A 22,423-nucleotide genomic window follows, 5' to 3' on the forward strand; every position below is an offset into this window, starting at 1 on the left:
TATTACACTGATCCACCATTCTATTTCTTGGCCAGTACCAAATTGTTTTGATGGTTACCACTTAATAATATAGTTTGAAATCTGCTAGGCCATCTTCCTTTAAAAAACTTTTTAAAAACAATTGATTCCCTTGATATTCTTGCCCTTCTCTTTTTCCAGATGAATTTGGTCAGAATTTTTCTGGCTCTATAAAATAATTCTTTAATAGTTTGATTGATATGATAAAAGTGCCATTTTAATTATGTTGGCTCACTCTATCCATAAGCAATTAGTATTTTTTCAATTGTTTAGACCTGTCTTTATTTGTATAAAAGTGTTTTATAATTGTGTTCATATTGTCCCTGAATTTGTCTTGGCAGATATACTCCCAAGCATTTTATATTATCTACAGTTATTTTAAATGGAATTTCTCTTTTTCTTTCTCTTTCTTCTGAATTTTTCAGTAATATGTAGAAATGTTAGTGATTTATGTGGGTTTATTATATATCCTGAAAATTTTTTAAAGTTGTTAATTGTGTAAACTAGTTTTTTAATTGCTTCTCTAGGGGTTTCTAAGTATAGCATCTCACCATCTGCAAAGAATGACTGTTTTGTTTCCTCATTGTCTATTTTTATTCCTTCTTTTTCTTGTCTTATTCTTATAACTAGCTTAGCTAAGCTTGTTCAATTCTATTGCTAATACAATTTTGAATAGTAGTAATGATGATGGGTATCCTTGCTTCACCCTGATCTTATTGATTGCTTCAAGTTGATTGTAGAATATGCTTATTCTTGATTTTAGATAGGTACTACTTATCATTTTAAGAAAGGTTCCATTAATTCCTATTTTTTTTAGTATTTTTAATAAGAATGAGTGTTGAAATTTTTAAAGGCTTTTTTCTGCATGTATTGATATAATCATATGACATTTATTGATAATATTATTGCTATGGTTAATTATAATGCTACTTTTCCTACTATTGAACCAGACTTTCCTAATATTACTGATATAAATCATATCATATTATAGTGTTGTGTATTCTGGAATCTTCTTGGAGGTGTTTTATTTATTTTTTGTATTGCTATTAAGGAAATTAGCCTATTATTTTCTTTCTTTTTATTTGTGTTTCCTGGTTTAGATATTGAAACTATATTTGAGCTATAAAAAAGAATTTGGTAGGAATCCTTTACCTATTTTTTCATATTGTTTACATAGTATTGGGATTAATACATATATATATGTATATATATGTCTATATATATATATATTTGTTTTGCTGAGGCAATTAGGGTTAAGTGACTTTCTCAGAGTCACACAGATAGGAAGTGTTAAGTGTTTGAGGTCGGATTTGAACTCAGGTCCTCCTGACTTCAGGGATCTAATTGCCTCTGGGATTAATCATTTCTGAACCATTTGTTAGAATTCCTAGGTTCTGGAGATTTTTTTTCTTCAAGAGCTAGTTGATGGCTTCTTCAATTTCTTTTTCTTAGAAAAGGCTATTTAAATATTTTATTTCTCATATAATTCTAATAGTAACTCCAGCATATTTGAATTGTCTTTTTTTTTCTTGTTCCTTGAAAAAATTCCCCTTTGATCTGGGAGTTTCAAAATTTGGCAATAGTATTCCTGTGTTTTCTACAAAGGATCTCGTGGAGGTGGTGATGGGTAGATTTCTACTTTCCTCTCATGTTCTGTCACTCCAGAACAATTTTCTAGGATCATTTCCTACATTATTGTGTCAAGGTTCTCTTTTTGGTTGCAACTTTATGGCAGGCCAATTATTCCTATATTTTCTCTACTTGATCTATTCTCTAGATCTGTTGCTTTTCTTATGAAATGTTTCATATTCTGTTCTATTTTCTCATTCTTTGTACTCTGTTTTGTTATTTCTTGATCTCTCGTAGTTTCCCCTTGCCAAATTCTAATTTTCAAATAGTTATTTTTATCTTTGAGACTCTATACCTCCTATGCTAATTGGTTAACTTTTTTTATAATCTTCTTATTTTTCTTGGATGGTTTTAATTTTTTTCTTTAGTTTTTCCTTAATGTTCCTCATTTGATTTTTGAATTCTTTTTGGGTACTTCTATAAATTCTTTCTGGGCAAGGAACCATTTCACATTACTCTTTGGGGTAGAAGCTTTTTTTTTTTTTTCACTAAAGTGTACTACTCTGAAGATGAATCCCAGTTTTCACTGTTCCCATAATATGTTTCAACGGTGGGGTTCTTTCTTCTTTGCTTGTTCATTTTTTTTAATAAGAAATATTAATATAAGCGTCTCTAGTCGTGGGGGTGAGAGGATAGTGCTTCAAGCTTCCCTTCAGTTCTCCACTCTGACCAAGAATCTCAAACCAAGAGCTCCATCCTTCTATAAGTCCCCATAGCCAGCAAAGCCCTTATCCAGCTGCTTCTTCACTCATCAGGTGCTGGTTCCTTCTCACCCAGGGCCTAGTCTCAGCAGCACAGCTGGGCCTGGATTTCCCAATCAGCTGAGGTCACTCTGTCTTCCAGGATTCAAATCCCCTCTTAATGAACAGTCTGGGGGGTGAAAGTCTCTGTGATTTGAGCTGAGGCTCCAACCACAACCAGGAGCCCAAGAGATCCCCATTTGATGTTTTTGCAGAGCTAGCCTGGAGGTGTTTGCACTTTAGACAAAGATTGTATCAGGAGGATCCTTTTTCTACCCCAAGTCTTATTGATTTTTCACAGGTCTATGTTCACCTTCAGGCACAAATTTGTTCTATTTAAGAGGGAAATTGGGAGAACTCCACCATCTTCCTAGAATCACCCCCCCTAAATATTCTATTTTTTTCTCTTATTATGGACAGTTTATAATTTTGTAAATATTCATATACCTCACATAGATTGTCAGTTTTACTGACATGTAGTTGGACAATACAACTTCTAATAATTGGTTTAACTTCCACTTTGTTGGGGTCACCTTTTTTATTTTTGATACTAGTAATATAGTTTTCTTCTTTCTTTTAAAATCAAATTAAATAGTGATTTGTCAACTTTATTAGTTTTTTATAAAAGCAGTTCCCAGTCTTATTTATTAGTTCAATGGTTATCTAACTTTTAATTTTATTAATCTCTCCTTAGATTTTTCAGGATTTCCAATTTGTTGTTTAATTGGGGGTTTTTATTTGTTCTTTTTCTATTTTATTTTTACTTGCATGCCCAATTCATTGACTTATTCTTTCTCTTTTATTGATGCACACAGTTAGAGATATAAGTTTGTTTTCTAAGAACTGTTTTTAGCTGCAAACCACAAATTTGGAATGTTGTCTCATTGTTGTCATTCTCTTTAATGAAATTATTGATTGTTTCCATGACTTTTTCTTTACCCCATTCATTTTTTTAAAGATTAGATTGTTCAATTTCCAATTAGCTTTTAATTTATGCTTCTGTGGCTCTTTATTAAATATAATTTTATTGCATTATGATCTGAAAAAGGATATATTTAGGTTTCCTGCAACTAGCTATAAGATTTGTTGTGCCTGTCTTTTTTTTTTTCTTCAGAGGTCTATCATATCTAACTTTTTAAAATTTATGGTTAAATTTATCTAGTTCTAAGAAGGGAAAGTTGGGTTCTTATACTAACAATTTTACTATTTCCTTGTATAATTGATTTAACTTTTAAGAATTTAGAGACTATAGCTGTACCAGACCTAAAATAAGCAGTGGTCATCAAAGCCATTTGGTACTGGCCAAGAAATAAAAATCAACTAGTGAAATAGGTTAGGTTCACAGGACAAAATAGTCAGTGACTATAGTATTAGTATAGTAGTAATAGTAATCTAATATGTGACAAACCCAAAGACCTCAGCTTTTGGGATAAGAACTCACTATAACAAAAACTGCTGGAAAAATTGGAAATTATTATGGTAGAAATTAGGCATTGACCCACACTTACCCCAATATAAGGTCGAAATGAATTCATGATTTAGACATAAAAAGTGATATTATAAGCTGTTGCGATATGGGAGCCATCTGCCAGTGGCTGCTGGGGAATCCAACTCAAACCAGCAGAATGGATCCCTTCATATGAGAGGATGATGATAATACAAGAAGACTGAGAGGCAGTTGCTCTTCTCTGACCTCTCTCTTTTTCCCTCTGCCTCCAATTTATTTCATTCCCAGTCCACAAGCAAGACCTGTGTCAGTAAAGGCTGCTTTGCAACTCTGTCAGATGCTATGATTCAAGCTGTGGAGGCTCTCAAAGAATTGACCTGTCTCTTCACCTAGGTATGGTCCTTAACAATAATCAAATTAGAAGACAAAGGATAGTTTACCTCTCAGTCTGTGGAGAAGAAATGAATTTGTGGCCAAAGAAGGGTTAGAGTCCATTATGAAATGCAAAATGGACAATGTTGATTATTTTAAGTTCAAAAGTTTTCGTACAAACCAACCAATGAAGACAAGATTAGAAGGGAAGCAATAAATTGGGAAAAAATTACATTCAAGGGTTCTCATTTCTGAAATATAGAGAGAATTGAATCAAATTTATAAGAATGCAAGCCATTCTCCATTTGATAAATGGTCAAAGGATATGAACGGACAATTTTCATGAAGAAATTGAAACCATTTCTAGTTATATGAAAAGGTGCTCTAAATCACTATTGATTAGAGAAATGCAAATTAAGACACCTCTGAGGCATCACTACATCTATCAGATTGACTAGATGATAGGAAAAGATAACGCTAATGTTGAAGGGGATGTGGGAAAACTATGGTTACTAATACATTATTGGTGGAGTTATGATTCAACCATTCTGGAAAGTAATTTGGAACTATGATCAAAGGACTATCAAACTGTGCATATCTTTTGATCAGTAGTGTTTCTACTGGGCTTATATCCCAAAGAGATCATAAAAGAGGAAAAGGGACCCACATGTGCAAAAATGTTTGTGGCAGCCCTTTTTGTAGTGGCAAGAAACCGGAAACTGAGTGGATGCCTATCAATTGGAGAATTACTGAATAAGGTATGATATTTGAATGTTATGGAATATTATTGTTTTATAAGAAATGATCATCAAGATGATTTTAGAGAGGCCTGGAGAGACTTATAGAAACTGATGCTAAGTGAAATGAACAGAGCCAGGAGATCATTGTAACATGGCAACAAGATTATACTATGATCAATTCTGATGGGAGTGGGTCTTTTCAACAATGAGATGATTCAGACCAGTTCTAATGGTCTTGTGATGAAGAAAGTCATCTACATTCAGAGAGAAAACTATGGGAACTAAGTGTGTTTGACAACATAGTAGTTTCTCTCTTTTTGTTGTTTTTATGCTTATATTTTGTTTTCTTTCTCATTTTTCCCTTTTGATATGATTTTTCTTGTGCAGCACAATAATTGTAGAAATAGGTATAGAAGAATTGCACATGTTTAATATATATTAGATTACTTGCCATCTAGAGGAAAGGGTGGAGAAAAGGGGGGAAATTTGGAATGCAAGGTTTTGCATGAGTCAATGTTGAAAAATTATCCATACATATGTTTTGAAAATAAAAAGCTTTAATAAAAAAAAAGAATTGGAAGGCTATATTATACAATGCATATATGCTTACTATTGTTATTACTTCATTATATATGGTTTTTTTTAGAGAGATATAGTTTTCCTGCTTGATCCTTTTAATTAGGCTAATTTTGCTTTGCTTTTATGATCATAATTGCTATCCTTGTTTTTAAAAAAAATCTATTGTAGCACAACAGCTTCTGCTCCAATCTCTTATTTTAATTCTTTGTGTGCCTCTCTCTTTCAAACATGTTTTTTTGTAAACAACATTTTGTTTCATTCTAGTTTCTAAGCCATTTTGCTATCCATTTTCACTTTGTGGGTGAATTCAACCCATTCACATTCACAGTTATGATTATTATGTATTTACCTCCATCCTATTTTCTTCTGTTTTTCCTTCTCTTTGAATTTCTGTGTGTGTGTGTGTGTGTGTGTGTGTGTGTGTGTGTGTGTGTGTGTATGCTTTTCTCTGTTTCTCTGTCTGTTTCCTGTCTCTCCTCTAAAGTCTGTTTTGCTTCTGACAACTATCTTCTTTTATCTGTTCTTCTTTTTATCACTCTTCTTTTATTTTATCCCCTTCCCTACTTACTTTCCTGTTGGGTAAGATAGATTTATTTACTACTTGAGCTTTGGTACCTTTTCTATTTGACCAATTCTATTTTAAAGTGTTTTTTCTTTAGTATTTTTTGTGCCTTTTATCAAGCTCTTAATTTCTTTTTATTATTTTCTTCCTTTGCTATAATTTCTTTACCTGTTTTTTCTTCTATATCTCTTATTTTGTTTTATTTTTTTAAATCTAAAGCTATTCTATGAATTCTTACTAGGCTTTTATCCAATTCACATTTTTGTGTGACTTTGCTTGTGATAATTTTGTCTTCTGAGTTTGTAATACTGATCCTCCCTGTCACCATTGTAGCTTTTTATAGTCCGCTTCTTTTTTTGTTATTAATTGCTCATTTTCCATCCTATTTCTTGATTCTGCACTTGGGCTCTGTTATCATTAGGGGGTCCAGGAAGGATCACTGTCTCAAGCTTCAGGCTATTTTGCATTGCTGCTTCCAGAGTTATTTCTGGGGATTTGAGATTTTTTTCAGTGCTCTCAAGGTGTTGTGATTTGGGGACAGATGTGATGACTGGTCTCCTGGTCTGTATTTGACCCTTCACTAGGAATTGTAATTGATACTGTTTCTGGAAAAACCTGAACCTTTGTGTCCAAAAGGGATGCTGTTCCTAAGAACTCCTGTTCCCTTTTTAACTGAAAGTGCTTCTATCCACCCTTGAACTGTTACCATAGGCAATGTCTGGTCCAATATCCAGTGTTAGAACAAAGAGCTTTTGTAATCTTTTTCTGACCAGTTGCCAGGGCCCCTTACCATCTGACTTAAGAACTCCTGAACTTGCTTTTTGTTATTGTCACATCTACCCAGTCCCACCATTAGTGTTTTATCTATGTTGGCCAGCCTCCACCCTTGTGTCATATACCTCTCTTTGCAACCTCCTAAATTGTCTTGAGCTGGAAGTATTACTTGTTCTGATATTTGTTGACTCTATCACTCCAGAATTCAATTTGAGGTATAATTTTAAAATTATTTTGAAGGGAAATGTTGAAAGATCTTGACCAAGTGCTTTCTCTGTTCAGCTACCTAGATTCAAATATCCTTAAGTGAAGTAGTATTGCATAAGTTAAGTATTCGTGTACCAAGAGGGAGAGTAGTTCACAATGTGAAAAGCTTATAAGACATTTTTCATAGTCACAAAAGATGCTATTTATTACCTGAAACACTTCACAGGGTAAATCATATATGATTCAAGGCTAAATCATAAACAATTACTCAAGATTCTTTCAGGGACATGGACATTTAAAGTCAAAGGGAGGAGAGGAAGGGAAGAAAGAGCAGAATCTAGTGAGTTAAGGAGAAATTGGAGGGAGTTGGGGAGAGGCCTAGTGGAGAAAAAGCTAGTATGTTCATCTACTTGTCCAGACACACAATGAGACAGGGGGAACTAGAATATGTTTTTTAGATATGCTAACAAGATCATGTAAGGAGTTGTACTACCTTTGTGTGTGAAGACTGGAACAGTATAGTTGGATCAAAGTTCTGATAATTGCCTGATTAAAGTTCATGTTTTACATCATTTATGGCAATTAAGCTCTCCACCAAACTGAATCAGACAACTTATTCTTCAACTAACTGGTTGATCAATAAACTTTTATTAAGAACCTATTACAGACCAGGTACTGTGCTAAGTGCTGGGGATACAAAAAGAGGAAAAACAGTTCCTGGCCTCAAGAAGCTTACAATTTTTAGGAAAACTTCTTATAGAATGTATGTATGTGCAAAAATGTTTGTGGCCGCTCTCTTCATAGTGGCCAGAAACTGGAAACTGAGTGGATGTCTATCAATTAGAGAATGGCTGAATAAATTGTGGTATATGGATGTTATAGAATATTATTGTTTTGTAAGAAATGACCAGTGGGATGATTTCAGAAAGGCCTGGAGAGACTTACATGAACTGATGCTGAGTGAAATGACCAGGATCAGGAGATCATTATATACTTCAACAACAATATTATATGATGATCAATTCTGATGGACGTGTCTATCTTCAACAAGATGAACCAAATCAGCTCCAATAGAGCAGTAATGAATCGAACCAGCTACATCTAGAGAAAGAATTCTGGGAAATGAGTGTGAACCACTACATAGAATTTCCAATCCCTCTATTTTTGTCTGCCTGCATTTTTGATTTCCTTCACAGGCTAATTGTATACTATTTCAAAGTCCGATTCTTCTTGTGCAGCAAAATAACTGTATGGACATGTATACATATATTGAATTTAACATATACTTTAACATTTTTACATATAGTGGTCAACCTGCCATCTGGGGGAAGGGGTGAGGAGGAGAAGGGGAAAAATTAGAATAAAAGGTTTTGCAATTGTCAATACTGAAAAATTACCCATGTACATATCTTGTAAATAAAAAGCTATAATAAAAATAAAACTAAAAAATTAAAAAGGGAGAAAAAAGGAATACTTCTTATAGCTCTACTACAGGTACATCTCCAGTCATTCCCAATTATAGACATACACCATTTGGCACTGAGTCTCCTGCCCAGGAACATTGCTTCACCTTAAAAATCTCATCATGCAAAACAATCATAGGGAAAGAAATCATCTACCTCTATGATGGATGCCATTTTTTTCTCAGGCTCTTTGCTTTTGAGAAGTAAACTAACAATACAGAATGTCTTGGCCCCATCCTATATCACTGCTCTCCCAGTTTTGTATTTAGGAGTTTGGATTTCTTTTGCCTTTTGATATGCAGCATATTACAGTGGAAATGCAAGAAATGCAATCTTTAAAAGATATGGAAATAAGAAACCAGAATTTAAATACTGGTTCTGATAATTAATCTATAGTAGTGACCTTTGACAAATTCTTTCGAATTTCTAGATCTCAGTTTCTCTATTTATAGAAAAGTAAGGAATGGGACTAGAGCTGGGTTTGTCATTGACATAGAAAATGTTTAAATGAGAAAATTCCCTCTACCAATATGTCAACACCTTTTCTGCAGCTTCTAGTATTAGAGAATTGTCTAAAGCATTATGAGATTAAGTGACTTGCCCAGGGTCACTCAGCCAGTATGTGTCAGAAGCTAGACATGAAACCAGCTTTTAAGCCTCATCTCTATCCACTATGTGATGTTGTCACTAGCTATAGAAATGGAGGTTATAACACCTGCACTCTCTATCTTTATAGGTCTATTGCAACAAAAGCATTTTATAAGCCTTGAGATGTTTTATAAATGTCTTTCTAGTAAAAATAAGTGAATTAACATATGTGCTATTTTCTTAACAAAAAATTATTTATTTTTTTAACATCATAGATGTGTAGATAACTTAGTGCTATATTCCTGTTTCCCCATTGTCCCCACTTGAAGAATGCCTATTCATTAAATCCAAACACTGTTTACCCATTGGTGGCTATCTGAATATAGGAGCCAAGGAGAGGTTAATTAATTTCTAATGTCTATTCTTGAAACCTTTAGGAACCTAAACTTAGAGTAGGAAGGGACCTTATAAACTTGTCTAATCTACCACTCTCATTTTTACAGAAGAAGAAATGAAGAAAAGTGAAAAAGAAGCAGAGAGGCCCAGAGAAGAGACTCTGTAAGGTTCCAAGAAAATTATCCAGATGCACATAGAATTAGTAGTGGTTAGGGTTCAAATGAACAAAAGGCTTTCTGACTCCAGATGTAAAGTTTGTTCTACTGTATTGTGTTGATATAAACTGTGTCCCCTTGATCTTTGGGGGAAGGGGTGAACTTAGGTTAGCTAGGTTAGAGAAACACTAAAATCTCAATCCTTCCTGGTTTCTGGGAGGGGCCCCATCCTCTGGTTCCTAGGGAAATCTTCACCTACATAGAGATCTCCACCTACAGTTCAATTGGAGATCTTGGCCTGGGGCCATAATCACCACCCTTTATTGAATTGAAAATTAGTCCCTCAAACTCATCTGGAGATCTGCTCCCTAGCTTTGGGCCATAAAACCCCAAAATAATCAAAGGTTGAACCCCAAACCTTTGCTAATTTCTAATCAGGAAAGCCCACTGAGGAGGTTATTTCTTGGTGTAAACCCATCTTTGCTGAAAATCCTAACAGGATTTAGCCCATTGACGAAGTTGTTTCTTAGTGTAATAAACCCATTTTTGCCTCAGACCTGGATGAATCAGGATTGCAAATTCTTTCATAAAGAACCTGAGGCACTGACCAGCAGATCTCTCATCCTCATTTCTCACACCTCAACAATACCGTAACCAATTTTAGTGATGGAATATCCTCATAAATCTTTACCTATTCTACATGCTTCTAGCATGGTATACCAAAAGGTTCTTATTTTTGTGGCCCAAATAGTCCAAAGAAAATTAATACTACCCAATCCTTAACTGCCAATCAAAACACAGCTCTTGGGATCTATTATTGAAGAGAGAGAAAAGAGGAAAAAGAAATGGAATGGCATAAGGAAGTATATAGGGCTTCAACATAATTGTTAACATAAACCAACCTTGTACCCAAGCTTTAAACAAATTACTTTGCCATATTATTTTTTTTTCTTTTTCCGCTGTTACCTATATCTACCTTTACTTCAGTATTTCAAGAATGGGGAGGTTTTATATATGTGTATTGCTTCTACCTTGCAGATTACAATCACTCCATGCTTTAGAATATGATTTAATAAGTTGCTTGAATAAACTTTAGATTGGAAGTGTGTGGAGAGGAGAGAAATAGTCCATAGTGATTGATATAAGATGGGCAGACTTCTGTTCTAAAGAAGGGACTAAATGATAACTATTAGCTTAGTGAGTATGGTATGGATTTCTAGATGTAGTCAAGGTATTATCTATTACACATATATCTCCTACTCCATTCCTATCTACCTACCCCCCAAAATCTTTTGTGACTATTTCCATCTCCAATGAAGTTTCAGGGGCACCATGGAAAGCAGAAGTGCTCGCTAAGGAGCCACCAATTATATCATGTCCTCTTCCTCCAATTTCCTGCCTTTCTCACACTGTCTTAGTGAAAAGCAAACATGTCTCATACTTTTAAATTAACTAGTAAATCTGGGACAGACTAGAGTTTTCCCTCAGCCTTAAAGTTTTGCTCAATTCTATTCCCACAGGATAGTAATGTTTGAAAAACTGAGTACTAGCAGGTACTCAAGAAGTACTAGCAAGAAGAAATAATGAAACAATTATATAAAATAATAAAGCCCTGGTTTAATGAAAACAAATATTCTACAGCAATCACTCAACTTTATTCTTTTGAATTCTTTATAGAAATATGCTACTGAAGAAATTAAGAATTATTCTATCATGATTTCCAAGATGATTAAGTAAATATATGATTATATGGGCCTTATTCTAAAAGGGTAAAAGTAATAGATTGCATGGTGATATTCGATAATTATCCAAGCAATTATCAAAATTTACAAATGTTAAAGCAGTATTGCAGAAGGTAGAGAAATCTTGGGGAAAAGGAGAATATTTTTAAATGGAGAAACATTCCTCTTTTCCCCATTCCCACCCCACCCAAAGGGAGAAACTCTCTCTTAAAAGGTCAAGATATGTTTATATTATGTTGAACCAATCCAAAGGACGGTGTGTTTCTTCTAAGACCAGTTATCATCCAAATGTTTAATTCTTAGCTGAGATTCTAGGTAATCTTATTCTGATTTTGAGAGCCCTCCAGAAACAAATAAGATTTTACTGCCTATTTCTTTTGTTACTCTCTTTAATGGAGCCATAGGCATATGCTAAGGTATCACAGGACATTAGGTTTTCCTGTAATTGAGAAAAATATGAATGCACACTAACAGCACTAAAATAATACACTCACATTTTGGTTAACAGTGGAAACAATTATTTTAAAACACATGCCTCATCTACTTATTTTTTACAACAAACTTCCTTTGAGAATACTGGATTATTTCCTAAAGACTCCAGTATCTTAATCTCCATACAATTATTTTGGATTGCATATAAATTCTTCCCAGAGCCTCATATAATCCTTAATCATGTTTGTCAATGTAGTGAGGATCTAGTTTCGAGTCAAGATGTTTTTGATTATACAATGTTTCTCCAAGTACAAAGTTCAAAGTTATCTTTTGTAACATTCATTTTCCTGCATACCTCCAAATATACTGTCTAGTTCTAGAAAGCAACTCGATTATTCCAATATTCACCTTGTTTTTTTTTTTTTACATGGTTATAGTTAAAGCTGGATATAGGATAAATTTATACAGTATCCATAAGGGGAATTCCCATTCTGCTACTCTTCTTACTCTGTGTATATGTGTATGGGTTTTTTTTAAATTATATGTTGCAGACAAGCTCTATTTTCTAGTATACTCCTGTCAGAGAACTCTAAACATTTAGCAAATACCATTTCATTTATGGTCAAATCCATATAGCAAGTTATTATCATATGATATACAATCTTCTTAAATTTTTATAACCAAACCTTCTTAGGTCATTATAGCTTGAGAATATTGGGGGAGAGAAGCAGGCTTTTAGAGAAAAGGGCCATAGGAGAAGGTAAATATCAGTAAGAGAAATATTATTTGTTGCCAGTAATGTCAGCAAACCTCTAACCTTTCTTACAACTCCAAGTCGAAACATGCCTTTTCCTTTTGAATATCATTAAACTCAGCAGGAGTTCTTTATTGCAAAATGAAAGTGAATAATCATTAATGTGACTTTGAAACATTTATTAGGAGGAGGGAGACAAAGAAACAAATAACTTGTATCAAAGGATCTAGAACAGGATGGTGAAACAGTTTTGTTGCTGTTGTTTAATCCGCTCGCTACAGCCTGGATGTTAAGTGACATATACTTTCTTTATTATCTGATATATTTAAAGACAAGTGTGTGTGAAGGAAGGACCTATATTTTTAGTTCTAAATATCAGTCAACTATGGAAGATAATGAAGAAAAGTTGTACTCTATTTATCCTGCAACCATCCTTAAATTATGGGGATTAAGCTGACATCTGACCCATAGAAATCTAGCTCTACTTTTAGTTATTTTAATGAGCCATGCCATCTTTTCAGTTACAGAAGCATTTGGTCTCAATCTACGTTCAGTATTGCCATAGAAAATATTACCAATAGCAATCAGTTCTAACTGCGCCACCCCCACTACTTTCCCAAGGCTGCCTGTGCGGCTTTCCTTGCCTGTTCTGATTCAGGACCACCAAAAGCGGACAGTTCCCTGGTGCGCAGGCACTGATTTAGGAAGAGTTGAAGGCCGTCTCTCTCTTCCCAGTTGGCTCAGGCTATCAGGAAGAAACCAATCTATTATCCCCAACGCCTTTTCTCTCACATACACACTTATATATACACGCACGCACACACACTCACGTGCTAGTCTGCCTTTAAGAATAGGGGAAGGGAACCTACAGCGGCCAGACCCCCTTTTCCTGACAACTCCTGACTTCATTTGCCCCGCCTCTAAGGCTGAGAAGGAGATGGAGGAGGTGTCTTCTGCCCCTGGGCCCTCCCAATCCCTTCCCTCTCCTTCCGGGTAAGCGGTTCCCATTGGTCAAACGGGGGATTTGGAGGTGCGAGGTGGAATCCGCCCTCTCCGCTGCTCACATTAGGAGGGAGTCGGTAGGGCTGGTGGTGGAGAGAGCAACGAGCACAGGGGAGGGGGTGCAGCTTGGAGGAGAAGCAGCAGACAGGCAGGCAGGCTTGCAAGCTGGGAGGGAGTCAGGAAGAGCTCTCGGAGGAGGAAGAGAAACAGTAACAGCAACCACAGCTCTGGAAGCGGCTGCAGCAGGGTAGCAGCAGCAGCAGCAGCACCTGCCTCTTCGTTTCCTGAGTGGTGCACTGATCCCAGAGCAGAGCTCGCGATTTCAGCTGCCCCGGCCCGCCGCCGCCCGTGCCTTTAAAAAATAATATTTTTTCACCTGGAGCTGGGCCAAAGCCGGGCAAAGACGGCGGACCGGCCGAGGGTGGGGAAGGGGAGGGCGCTGTGCTGTGGATTGAACTGGTGGGGAGAGACAGCCCGGGGTGCCGGGAGAGGAGGGGGGGTCTGTGGTTGGGAGGTGTTTTGGGGGGCGGGGGGGCAGGGGAGAGAGTGGGGTGCAGCGAAGATGATGGCGGAGTGCGGCGGCGGGGGCGGCGGCGGGGGCCCGAGGAAGAAGGCTCTCTCCTTGCTGGAAGCGGCCCGCTCCCGCTACGAGAGCCTGCAGATCTCGGACGACGTGTTCGGCGAGTCGGGCCAGGACAGTAGCGGGAACCCCTTCTACAGCACCTCGGCCGACTCACGCTCCTCCTCCGCCGCCTCTTCAGAGGACGAGGACGACCCCACCACCTCCTCCATCTCCTGCTCCTCGGCCGCCTCCGCCCCGCCGCCGCAGCCCCTGGCCCGGGAGGTGGAGGCTGCGCCCGAAGGGCCCGTTCGCGGGGGAGGCGTCTGCTGCTTTCAGGGAGGAGGAGGGCGCTGCGTTCCGAGGGTAGAAGAGGCGACTGGTGGGCAGCGGCGTCAGCTCCCCGGGCCCATGGAGGAGGAAGAGGAGGAAGAGCGCGGAGGCTGGACCCAGACTTTGCGAGACATCCCTCCCCCTCGCTTCGAGGATACCAGCGGTAAAAGGGGGTGGGCGGGGCCGCGGAATGGCGGGGGATGGGGGGATGGGGGAGCGGAGTGGTTGGGAGCCAGCAGTGGGGATGTGCAGAGTCCTGAGGTGGGGGGCAGTCGGCGCACCGATCTGGATGCCAAGTCCCTGAGATTGGGACTAGGGATACGAGGCACATCTGTTTAGGAGGGATTCCAGGTGTTTTGTTGGTTGCTCTGGGTAAGGCAGAAATTGGGAGCAAGACAAACTCAATTGATGACGAAAAAATTTAGGTAAAGACATACTGACGTTTAAAGCAGCATCAAAGGGCCCCACCATTAAGAAATAACTATTTGAATGCAGGTTCTGTGTTCTAAGTTGGAAGAAGGAGATAAATAGAGCCTACCACAAGTACTCTTCCTATTCCATCAAGTACAAAAGGACGTGGGAGCTCTCGCCTTTTAGTGGCTGGGAGCATTCCAGCGTCCTGCACCAGAAAGTAGTCACACCTGTAAGCGCCCGAGATGCCGACAGAATGTGTTGAAGTGCAATATTTTTCCGATTGCTAGGGTTTGAAACTTTCAGATGGGTTTCCAGAAGATAGATTCTCATTTGGATGGCTCTAAGAAAGAGATGGACTACTGCCTGGATGACTAGGTGGAAGGAAGAGGTACCTGTTAGTTATCCTTCAAACCAGTCTGTGACCGCACTGGGTCCGCTGCCTCATTTAAGAATGCCTGAGATCCAGCTGAATTCTCTCACTCACTCACATGTATCTCTTAATTAATCTGGAAATTTATTTATATAATATTCTTAGGTAAAGTTCTTTCACACCTTTTTTATTGTTTAGTTCTTCCATTTATATGTAGCTTCAGGAAAAGTCAAGTGCCTTGTCCTTGGAGATGGAAATTAGTCCAGGGGAAAGGGAAATAAGGGGAGGATAATGGTGCTTGCCTTGTAAGGGTTAAGGTGGTCTGTTGCCACAGTAGAAATACTTCCTTAGGTATTCTGCATGCCACACATTAATAATAACAACAATAATGATGATAACTGACATTTATAGCATGTTCAGCTTAAGGAGTTTACATACATATCGTTTGAAATCGCATTAGCTCTTGCTCCCCTACCTTCGCAAAATCACTAGTATTTGCTTGAATTTTTCTTCTTGGTGTTTTTTGTTTTTTGTTTTTTGTTTTTTTGGAAACTGGGTGGTAAAACATTACCACCTCTTGACTGGAGAAAGATTAAGATATTCATCATCAGCATGTACATTTTCTATTCTTAGCTCTTACATTATTTTAATTAATGCCTTGCTTTCCACCTTGAAGCATTTAGAAGTGAATTCTCTCTTTCTCTCTTGGTGTGTGTGTGTACTGGCCTAGTCTAGTAAATTATATAAAACCGACATAGGGAGTGGCCAAGCCCTCAGCATGATATAGTTTTTTCCTCTGTTATTCTTCCTCTGGTCATACTGTATTCCGTCCTAAGGGCCACAAAAGATTCTCTTGACATTCAAACACTTTTCTCAAGTTGGAGACAGACTGGAAATCATTCTACAAACTGTTCTTAAAACTCTGATAGGCAGGTACCTGCAATTTCCTAATATGTTTGGTCAGTTTCAGACCAAAAATGGTTTGCAAACCTCAAGCAAATTGCAACATCAGTAAACTATAAAACATCTAGTTGCATGAGAATTGAATTATTCAATCCATTTGGCTTAAACAATTTTAGTTATCCGGTATGTAATAGAGCAACAGATTATAATCTGGGTTTTCTGGCTTGCAACATATTTAAGATTTCCAAGAGATTCATATTTCCAGGATCATATTACTTTGCATAATGTGTTTTTTATTACACTAAAGCTTTTCTGAACACCACAGTGATTTTTGTGTATTAGTATTCTGTGAACTTTAGCATATTATAGTCCTATGTCTGGAAGACTTTCAACTGTGAATTTATCTATCTATTATCCTGGCTTCAGTGGCTTCATTTGTGAAATGAGGAAGTTGGACTAGATGATCATAGAGCTCTAAGATTTAGTGATCAATCATTGGACATTGGAAAAAGGCAAAGGTTTAGTAAGTCTCTCAATTCAAGGAAAGGGCTTTCTGTCAGTATTATTAAACTTGTGTTCAAATAAGACCTAGTATGAACAGTGATATTCTATGTTAGATCTTATAAAGGATATAGATTGCACTATTCTTAATTTGTTAATGTTAAACATTAATTTTCAAAGTCACTTGCATTAAAACTCTAACTTTGGCATTTGAATCTTGCACTCGATGTCAAACATCATGAAGGCTTAAAACTTATGTGCTTAAGTCAGATTGTGAATAAGCCAAGATTGTAATTAAACACTTTAGTCCAAGAGTTAATTCTAGATGGACATTGTTTACCCTAGAGCTTTTAAAATTATCCCCTTTCTGCATAATAATTTGCTTTTACTCTAGATGAAATTTAGAATTTCCTATTTCTCTACAATACCCCACCCTTTTTAACAAAATAGAAAAAAGAAATTGATGCCTTATTAATTATGAGTTCCTAGTTCCTTGGTAACAATAGAGTGTGATTTATGGGGTCTGGAAATAGATACAGAAAAACAATATTAGCAAGGAAAAAAATGCTTCCTTCTAGTAGTATAATTTCTAAAAGACATTATGGGGGATATACCTCAGCAGTTCTAATAGTCAAAAGTTTTGTTAAAATAGTTTTTGGTTCAGTGCAATCAAAATAACAGTTTAGTAACTTTAAGTTAAAAATTCATCGCAATCTGTGATTGTGACAAGAACTGCATCCTGCACTGACCCTCACCTCCAATTAACTAACAAATTGCTGGGGAAGGAAGGAGATAATCTGCAAATATAGTTAGATTTCCTAGTTTAAAACCTACATAGCCTTTACTTCTTTGGATTAATTTTGGCATTCTTTTTTTAATTAAATTATAATTCTAAACATTTTGTTATTTCTTAAGCCCAGATCTACAAGGACTGAGCACCAAGACCCCTGTATAATCTTTACCAAAAGTTTATGTATGTGACCATTCTCTGCCTTTGTTCTGAAATCTTTGGTGTAGTTGGAAATAGTGTGCAAGAGAAAGGCATATGATCTCTAACTAAAACCAGGAGGAGAAATAAAGAAGAAACTCCCCTTGAGTCGTCCCACCCCCACTCTGCATCTAAAATATAAACATGTACAAAACATTATAAGTACAGTTTCCCTGTAGAAACAAATCAGGGTACATAATTCCAAGACTGCAGTTACCTAAAAGTTCTGAAAGGATCTTTCTACATCTCTCATTTCCTATTCAACTCTTGATAATGCTGAGGTGTTGATATCTCTGTTCCTTTGAGACTATTTAAATACAGGCTGTGTGTGTTTCTGTAATTGGAGCATGACTGGTTAACAAAAACAGCTGAAAATCCCAGAATTGCTTTCAATTCTTTTGTGGCCAAAGGAACACACCTGTAGCATGTATTTTTTTTAGAAGGGGCCCTTAACTCAAGAGTTCTAAAGTTCTGAAACTTGAAGGGCTCTTGTATATTATCTAATCCAATCTTCTTATTTTGCTATTTGAGGAAATTGAGTCAAAGAAAGGTGAAGTACCTTGTCTAAGATGTCCAAGATATCATGATAATTATATTTATAATATACTTCAATGGATAGTTAAACCTCAGTGGCATGGACACCCGTGACAACAGTGCAGATTGTGAGCCTTTTAATTCTTGTTTAGTTTTAGGAACCACATTTGAAGAAGTATACTTATATGTGTCCAGAAAGGATAAAAGAACTAGACATTTTTAGCCTAGAGAAGAGAAGACTCAGGGGAAGGTAGGAAAGATTATATGCTGGCTGTCTCTAGTATTTGAATGTTTACCATATGAAAAAAGCATAAACTTCTGTTTGGCCCAAGAGGGTAGAACTAGGAGGAGTAGATGAAAAATTTCCTCACAATTAGAATGAGCTTCTGAAGAGGTGATCAGTTTTTCCTTGTTCAAAATCTTCAGTCAGAAATTGGCTGATCACTTACCAGAAATATTATAGGAGGCACTTCTTTAATAAACACCTTGGATTAAATGGCCCCTCAGATCCATTGCAGTTCTCAAATTTTGTTATTCTGTGACTTCTTCATACTTTCCATAACTTTGCATAAATTCTTTTTATTCTGATATAAACTCATAATTTAATCAATGAGTGGAGAATTTCCAATGAATGAAAACTTTGTTTACTATTCCAGATCCATAACAGTAGCCATAGTTTTAAAGAGTTACTTGGCACTGAGAAGTTATTTAGTTATTTAGTACTAGAATATGAATGTAAGTTTTCCTAACCTTGAGTCTAATCCTCTATCCATTGTACCATGCTGTTATAAGGTATTTGTTGACACAAATAATAGAGTATTTATTTATGCTTTTGCTTCTTTTAGGATCTGGCCACTTCAAACAAATACCTCTCATGACTGTGTTTGCTTATGATTATTATTGTTTCTCTGGTCCTTCTTTAGTCCAGCCATAGGTTACACAAAATTCTCTAGTGATCTCTAGGTTCTTAACTCCATTTAGAACATCATGCAATGTGTTGACTATTTACCACTTGTGTTTTGCAATAGCATGAAGCTAAGACTTGTTTATTTTCTTGAATTGATTTAGATTTTTTTTTATTTCCAGCACTCTTATGATTTGTCTCTTATGATATGAAGACAAAGAAAAATAGGATACTTGATCTGAGATCTGTAAACTCCTTACTCCTTCCCTCCCAAATTGATAATTACATTTCATTCTAATTTGTTTCCTTTGTAATTATGTATATTTTTTGTGCATTTAAAAACACTATTCTGAGAACTCCAGAAGCTTCATCAGCTTGCCAAAGGAGTCAGCATCCCCAACTGGTTAAGAACTGTTGACGTAGGTGTTGATTTGTTTTGATTTTTTTTTTTTTGCCCAAGTTAGCTTTTGCATGCTAACATATAATTGAGAGAAACTGATGAATGGATGGACCTATGAGGTTCATTAACTTCTATATTAGTAGAATATTTTAAAGTAGTTTCTTCATGCATCATGTCCGTTTCCTTGTTATTATTCAGCATGGTGATGTGACCTTGAGAGCCTGAAATAGAGTATGGCTTTTGTAAACACACCTTTTTAAAAAAGGCTTTATCTTTGAAAGTTTGATTTGGGTTAAAGTTCTTTGGGCTACCAAGTAGTATTCAATGGTTCAAGGAGAAATGAAGTTTATGTTTATGCTCTCAAACTTAGGCCCAGGTGATGTGCAATAATTTGGGAACTGAGATGCCTGAGAAAAGAAATAAGCATTTGTGCTGTATTTGTCATGGTCATGTTAATACTTCAGTTTACTATAACTTTCAAAGTCAGTATATGGTAAAATTCAATGTGAAAACAATAACCCTTTAAATGGGTGAATTGGAAGAGGATTTAGTATATGTAGAATTACAAAGACTATTTTGAAGTTAGTTAAACAGTGGAATGTTGCTTTGAGGCTGTGAATACTAAAGATTGAAGGTTGTGGTATAGCTTTGAAAGTAAGGTGTAACACTTTTTACTTTATTGAAATTTGTAATTACTTTGTAGATAATTTAACCTTTTCTAGATCATTGGATTAAATGTGTTAGTAACTCCTCCCTCCCTCCCTCTCTCCCTTCTTTCCTCCCTTCTTCTCTCCCTCTCTCCCTTCTTTCCTTCCTTCCTTCCTTCCTTCCTTCCTTCCTTCCTTCCTTCCTTCCTTCCTTCCTTCCTTCCTTCCTTCCTTCTTTCCTTCCTTCCTTCCTTCCTTTTTTTGTTTCTTCTTTTCTGCAAAAGCTGATACTTTTTTAATGGTACAAAATTTGTACGAATGAATGTTGTTGCAACATCTGTAATGTAGTGATGCTTATTTTTGGCACTGCATTATACTAACTTAATTAAACTCCTTAAACTCCTTTTTTTCCTACCCTTTTTCTTTTTGGCTTCATGGAGATAAGATAAGCCTTATATTTTAGTTCTAGTTGAATTACTAACTTGCTCTGTGACCTTAGGCCAGTTACTTAACCTTATTGGGACCCAATTATAAAATGACAAGTTAGAAATGGATATTCTGGTTAGATCTCTTCCAGTTATGAATCTGTGACACAAGAAATCAGAGAAAATGTTTAAGCATGACCTTGTTAATCCATATGTCAGAGATGCTACTTAGGGAATCCTTATACTAGATAGTAGGGGAGGAAGGATTAAAGAAACAAGGATGGAAAATTTCCTGACCTTGGTCCAGAATCATATAGAGGAATTTATACAGTGTTTGTGGGTAAACCACTGTATAATTACAATCAGAGTATCATTAAATTAAACACTGATGGGGAAAGCAAAACCAAAGAAATTGATCACAAAGTTATTTATCTTTACAAAAGAGATTTTGTGAAAATGTGTGTACCAGAGCTAAAAGAAACAGTTAAAATAAATAATGGAAAGGAAACACCCAGATGAGTTTAAAACATCTTATTGAAAGAAAACAAATAGCAGATAGAAAGAAAGTGCTAAAAGAAATCTAGAAATTTTGTGTGACTGGGAGGTGGGAGGAAGCAGTGAGAGAGAGACAGACAAAGACACAGATAAATAGACATAGAGGGGGAAAGAGAGAGGGAAAGAGATGGAGAGAGATAAAGAGAGAGAGAGAACACCTTTCCAAAAAAAATGGAAGTACTATAGCCAAATGAGGGGAAAAAAAAACAGAAAAAGTATGACACATCAATTGTATATTGGAACCTCGTAGGCCAAAAGAAGTAAAAGAAATTTCTTTCAAGAAACCTTCACAATAGCAAAAATTTGTTTCAAATATATCAAAGGGAGAAAATTCAGCAAGCATCAGTGGGACCATTTAGTAACCCAATAGAATGTAACTAATTAAAGGCAGGGAATTTTCATTTCTATTTATGTTTTCCTTGCATAGTGCTTTTCCCATAAAATTTTATTAAATTATTGTGTAAATGGTGGAAAGATGTATTGAGTAGAAGATATTATCAGGGATAGTGAAAGACTTCAGTTCTATAAGCATTTATTAAGTATCTATGTGCTAGGCATTGTGCTATGCCCCAAGAGTAACAAAAATGTTTTTATGGAAGTAATAGTTTATATAGCTGGTTCTACTGAATCATTTTCCTTTCTGTGATTCTGATCCCAAGGTGTCTTTTGCAACTAAGGTCAGAGATATTGGATCAAAAAGTTTCTAATGCATTATTTCCTAATCTAACCCATAAATTACATGTAGATAAGTTTCAAAGAAATTTATGAGTTTTAGTCAAGTATTGCCATATTATCATTATGTACTTCTGATGAGGGAAGCCCCGAAACTCTTTCTCTTTCTCTCTGTCTTGACTTTGAGAATGAGCTATGAGGTAGAGCACTTGAGAAACTCCTTGAAGGAGAAATTCTCCTTGAACCACAGCCTCTGTCAGACCTGTCCCAGGGAATCAAGAGAAATCAACATAAAGTGGTTTATCTAGTTGAGTCCTGAGCTGAAGAATTCCAACCCCATTGAATTAAAGATCAAACCCAAAGACTCATTCAATTCCAAGATTTTCTGGCTCAGATGGCACCCAGCCCCCATCAAGAGCAAACCCCAGCTTGTAGCCAAGGCTTCTATTATAAAAAGAGCCAATTTTAAGCTCAGGCCTTGCAGAGGACCTAATATGCCATGCCAAGGAAACTCATTCTCTTTCTCCCTGACATAGCAGAAAACATCTGCCTGCTGAAATGATATTCTCTCTGTGTTACCCTCTCTTTATCTTTCTTACTTATTTCCTTAACAAGACT

General features: G+C 36.4%; 1 protein-coding gene across 1 annotated transcript in view; it reads left to right on the forward strand.

Annotated features, from left to right (window-relative positions):
- The first annotated feature begins 14,149 nt into the window (after positions 1 to 14,149).
- The window catches only part of PGBD5 (piggyBac transposable element derived 5), a 149,207-nt gene continuing 140,933 nt past the window's right edge, over positions 14,150 to 22,423 (forward strand). Inside the window, exon 1 of the mRNA XM_074262370.1 lies at positions 14,150 to 14,655. Coding sequence (XP_074118471.1) covers positions 14,163 to 14,655 — 493 coding nt within the window. The 5' untranslated portion in view covers positions 14,150 to 14,162. The remainder of the gene's footprint in view (positions 14,656 to 22,423) is intronic.

The sequence above is a fragment of the Sminthopsis crassicaudata genome, chromosome 4, assembly GCF_048593235.1.
Source record: "Sminthopsis crassicaudata isolate SCR6 chromosome 4, ASM4859323v1, whole genome shotgun sequence".
Classification (NCBI taxonomy): domain Eukaryota; kingdom Metazoa; phylum Chordata; class Mammalia; order Dasyuromorphia; family Dasyuridae; genus Sminthopsis; species Sminthopsis crassicaudata.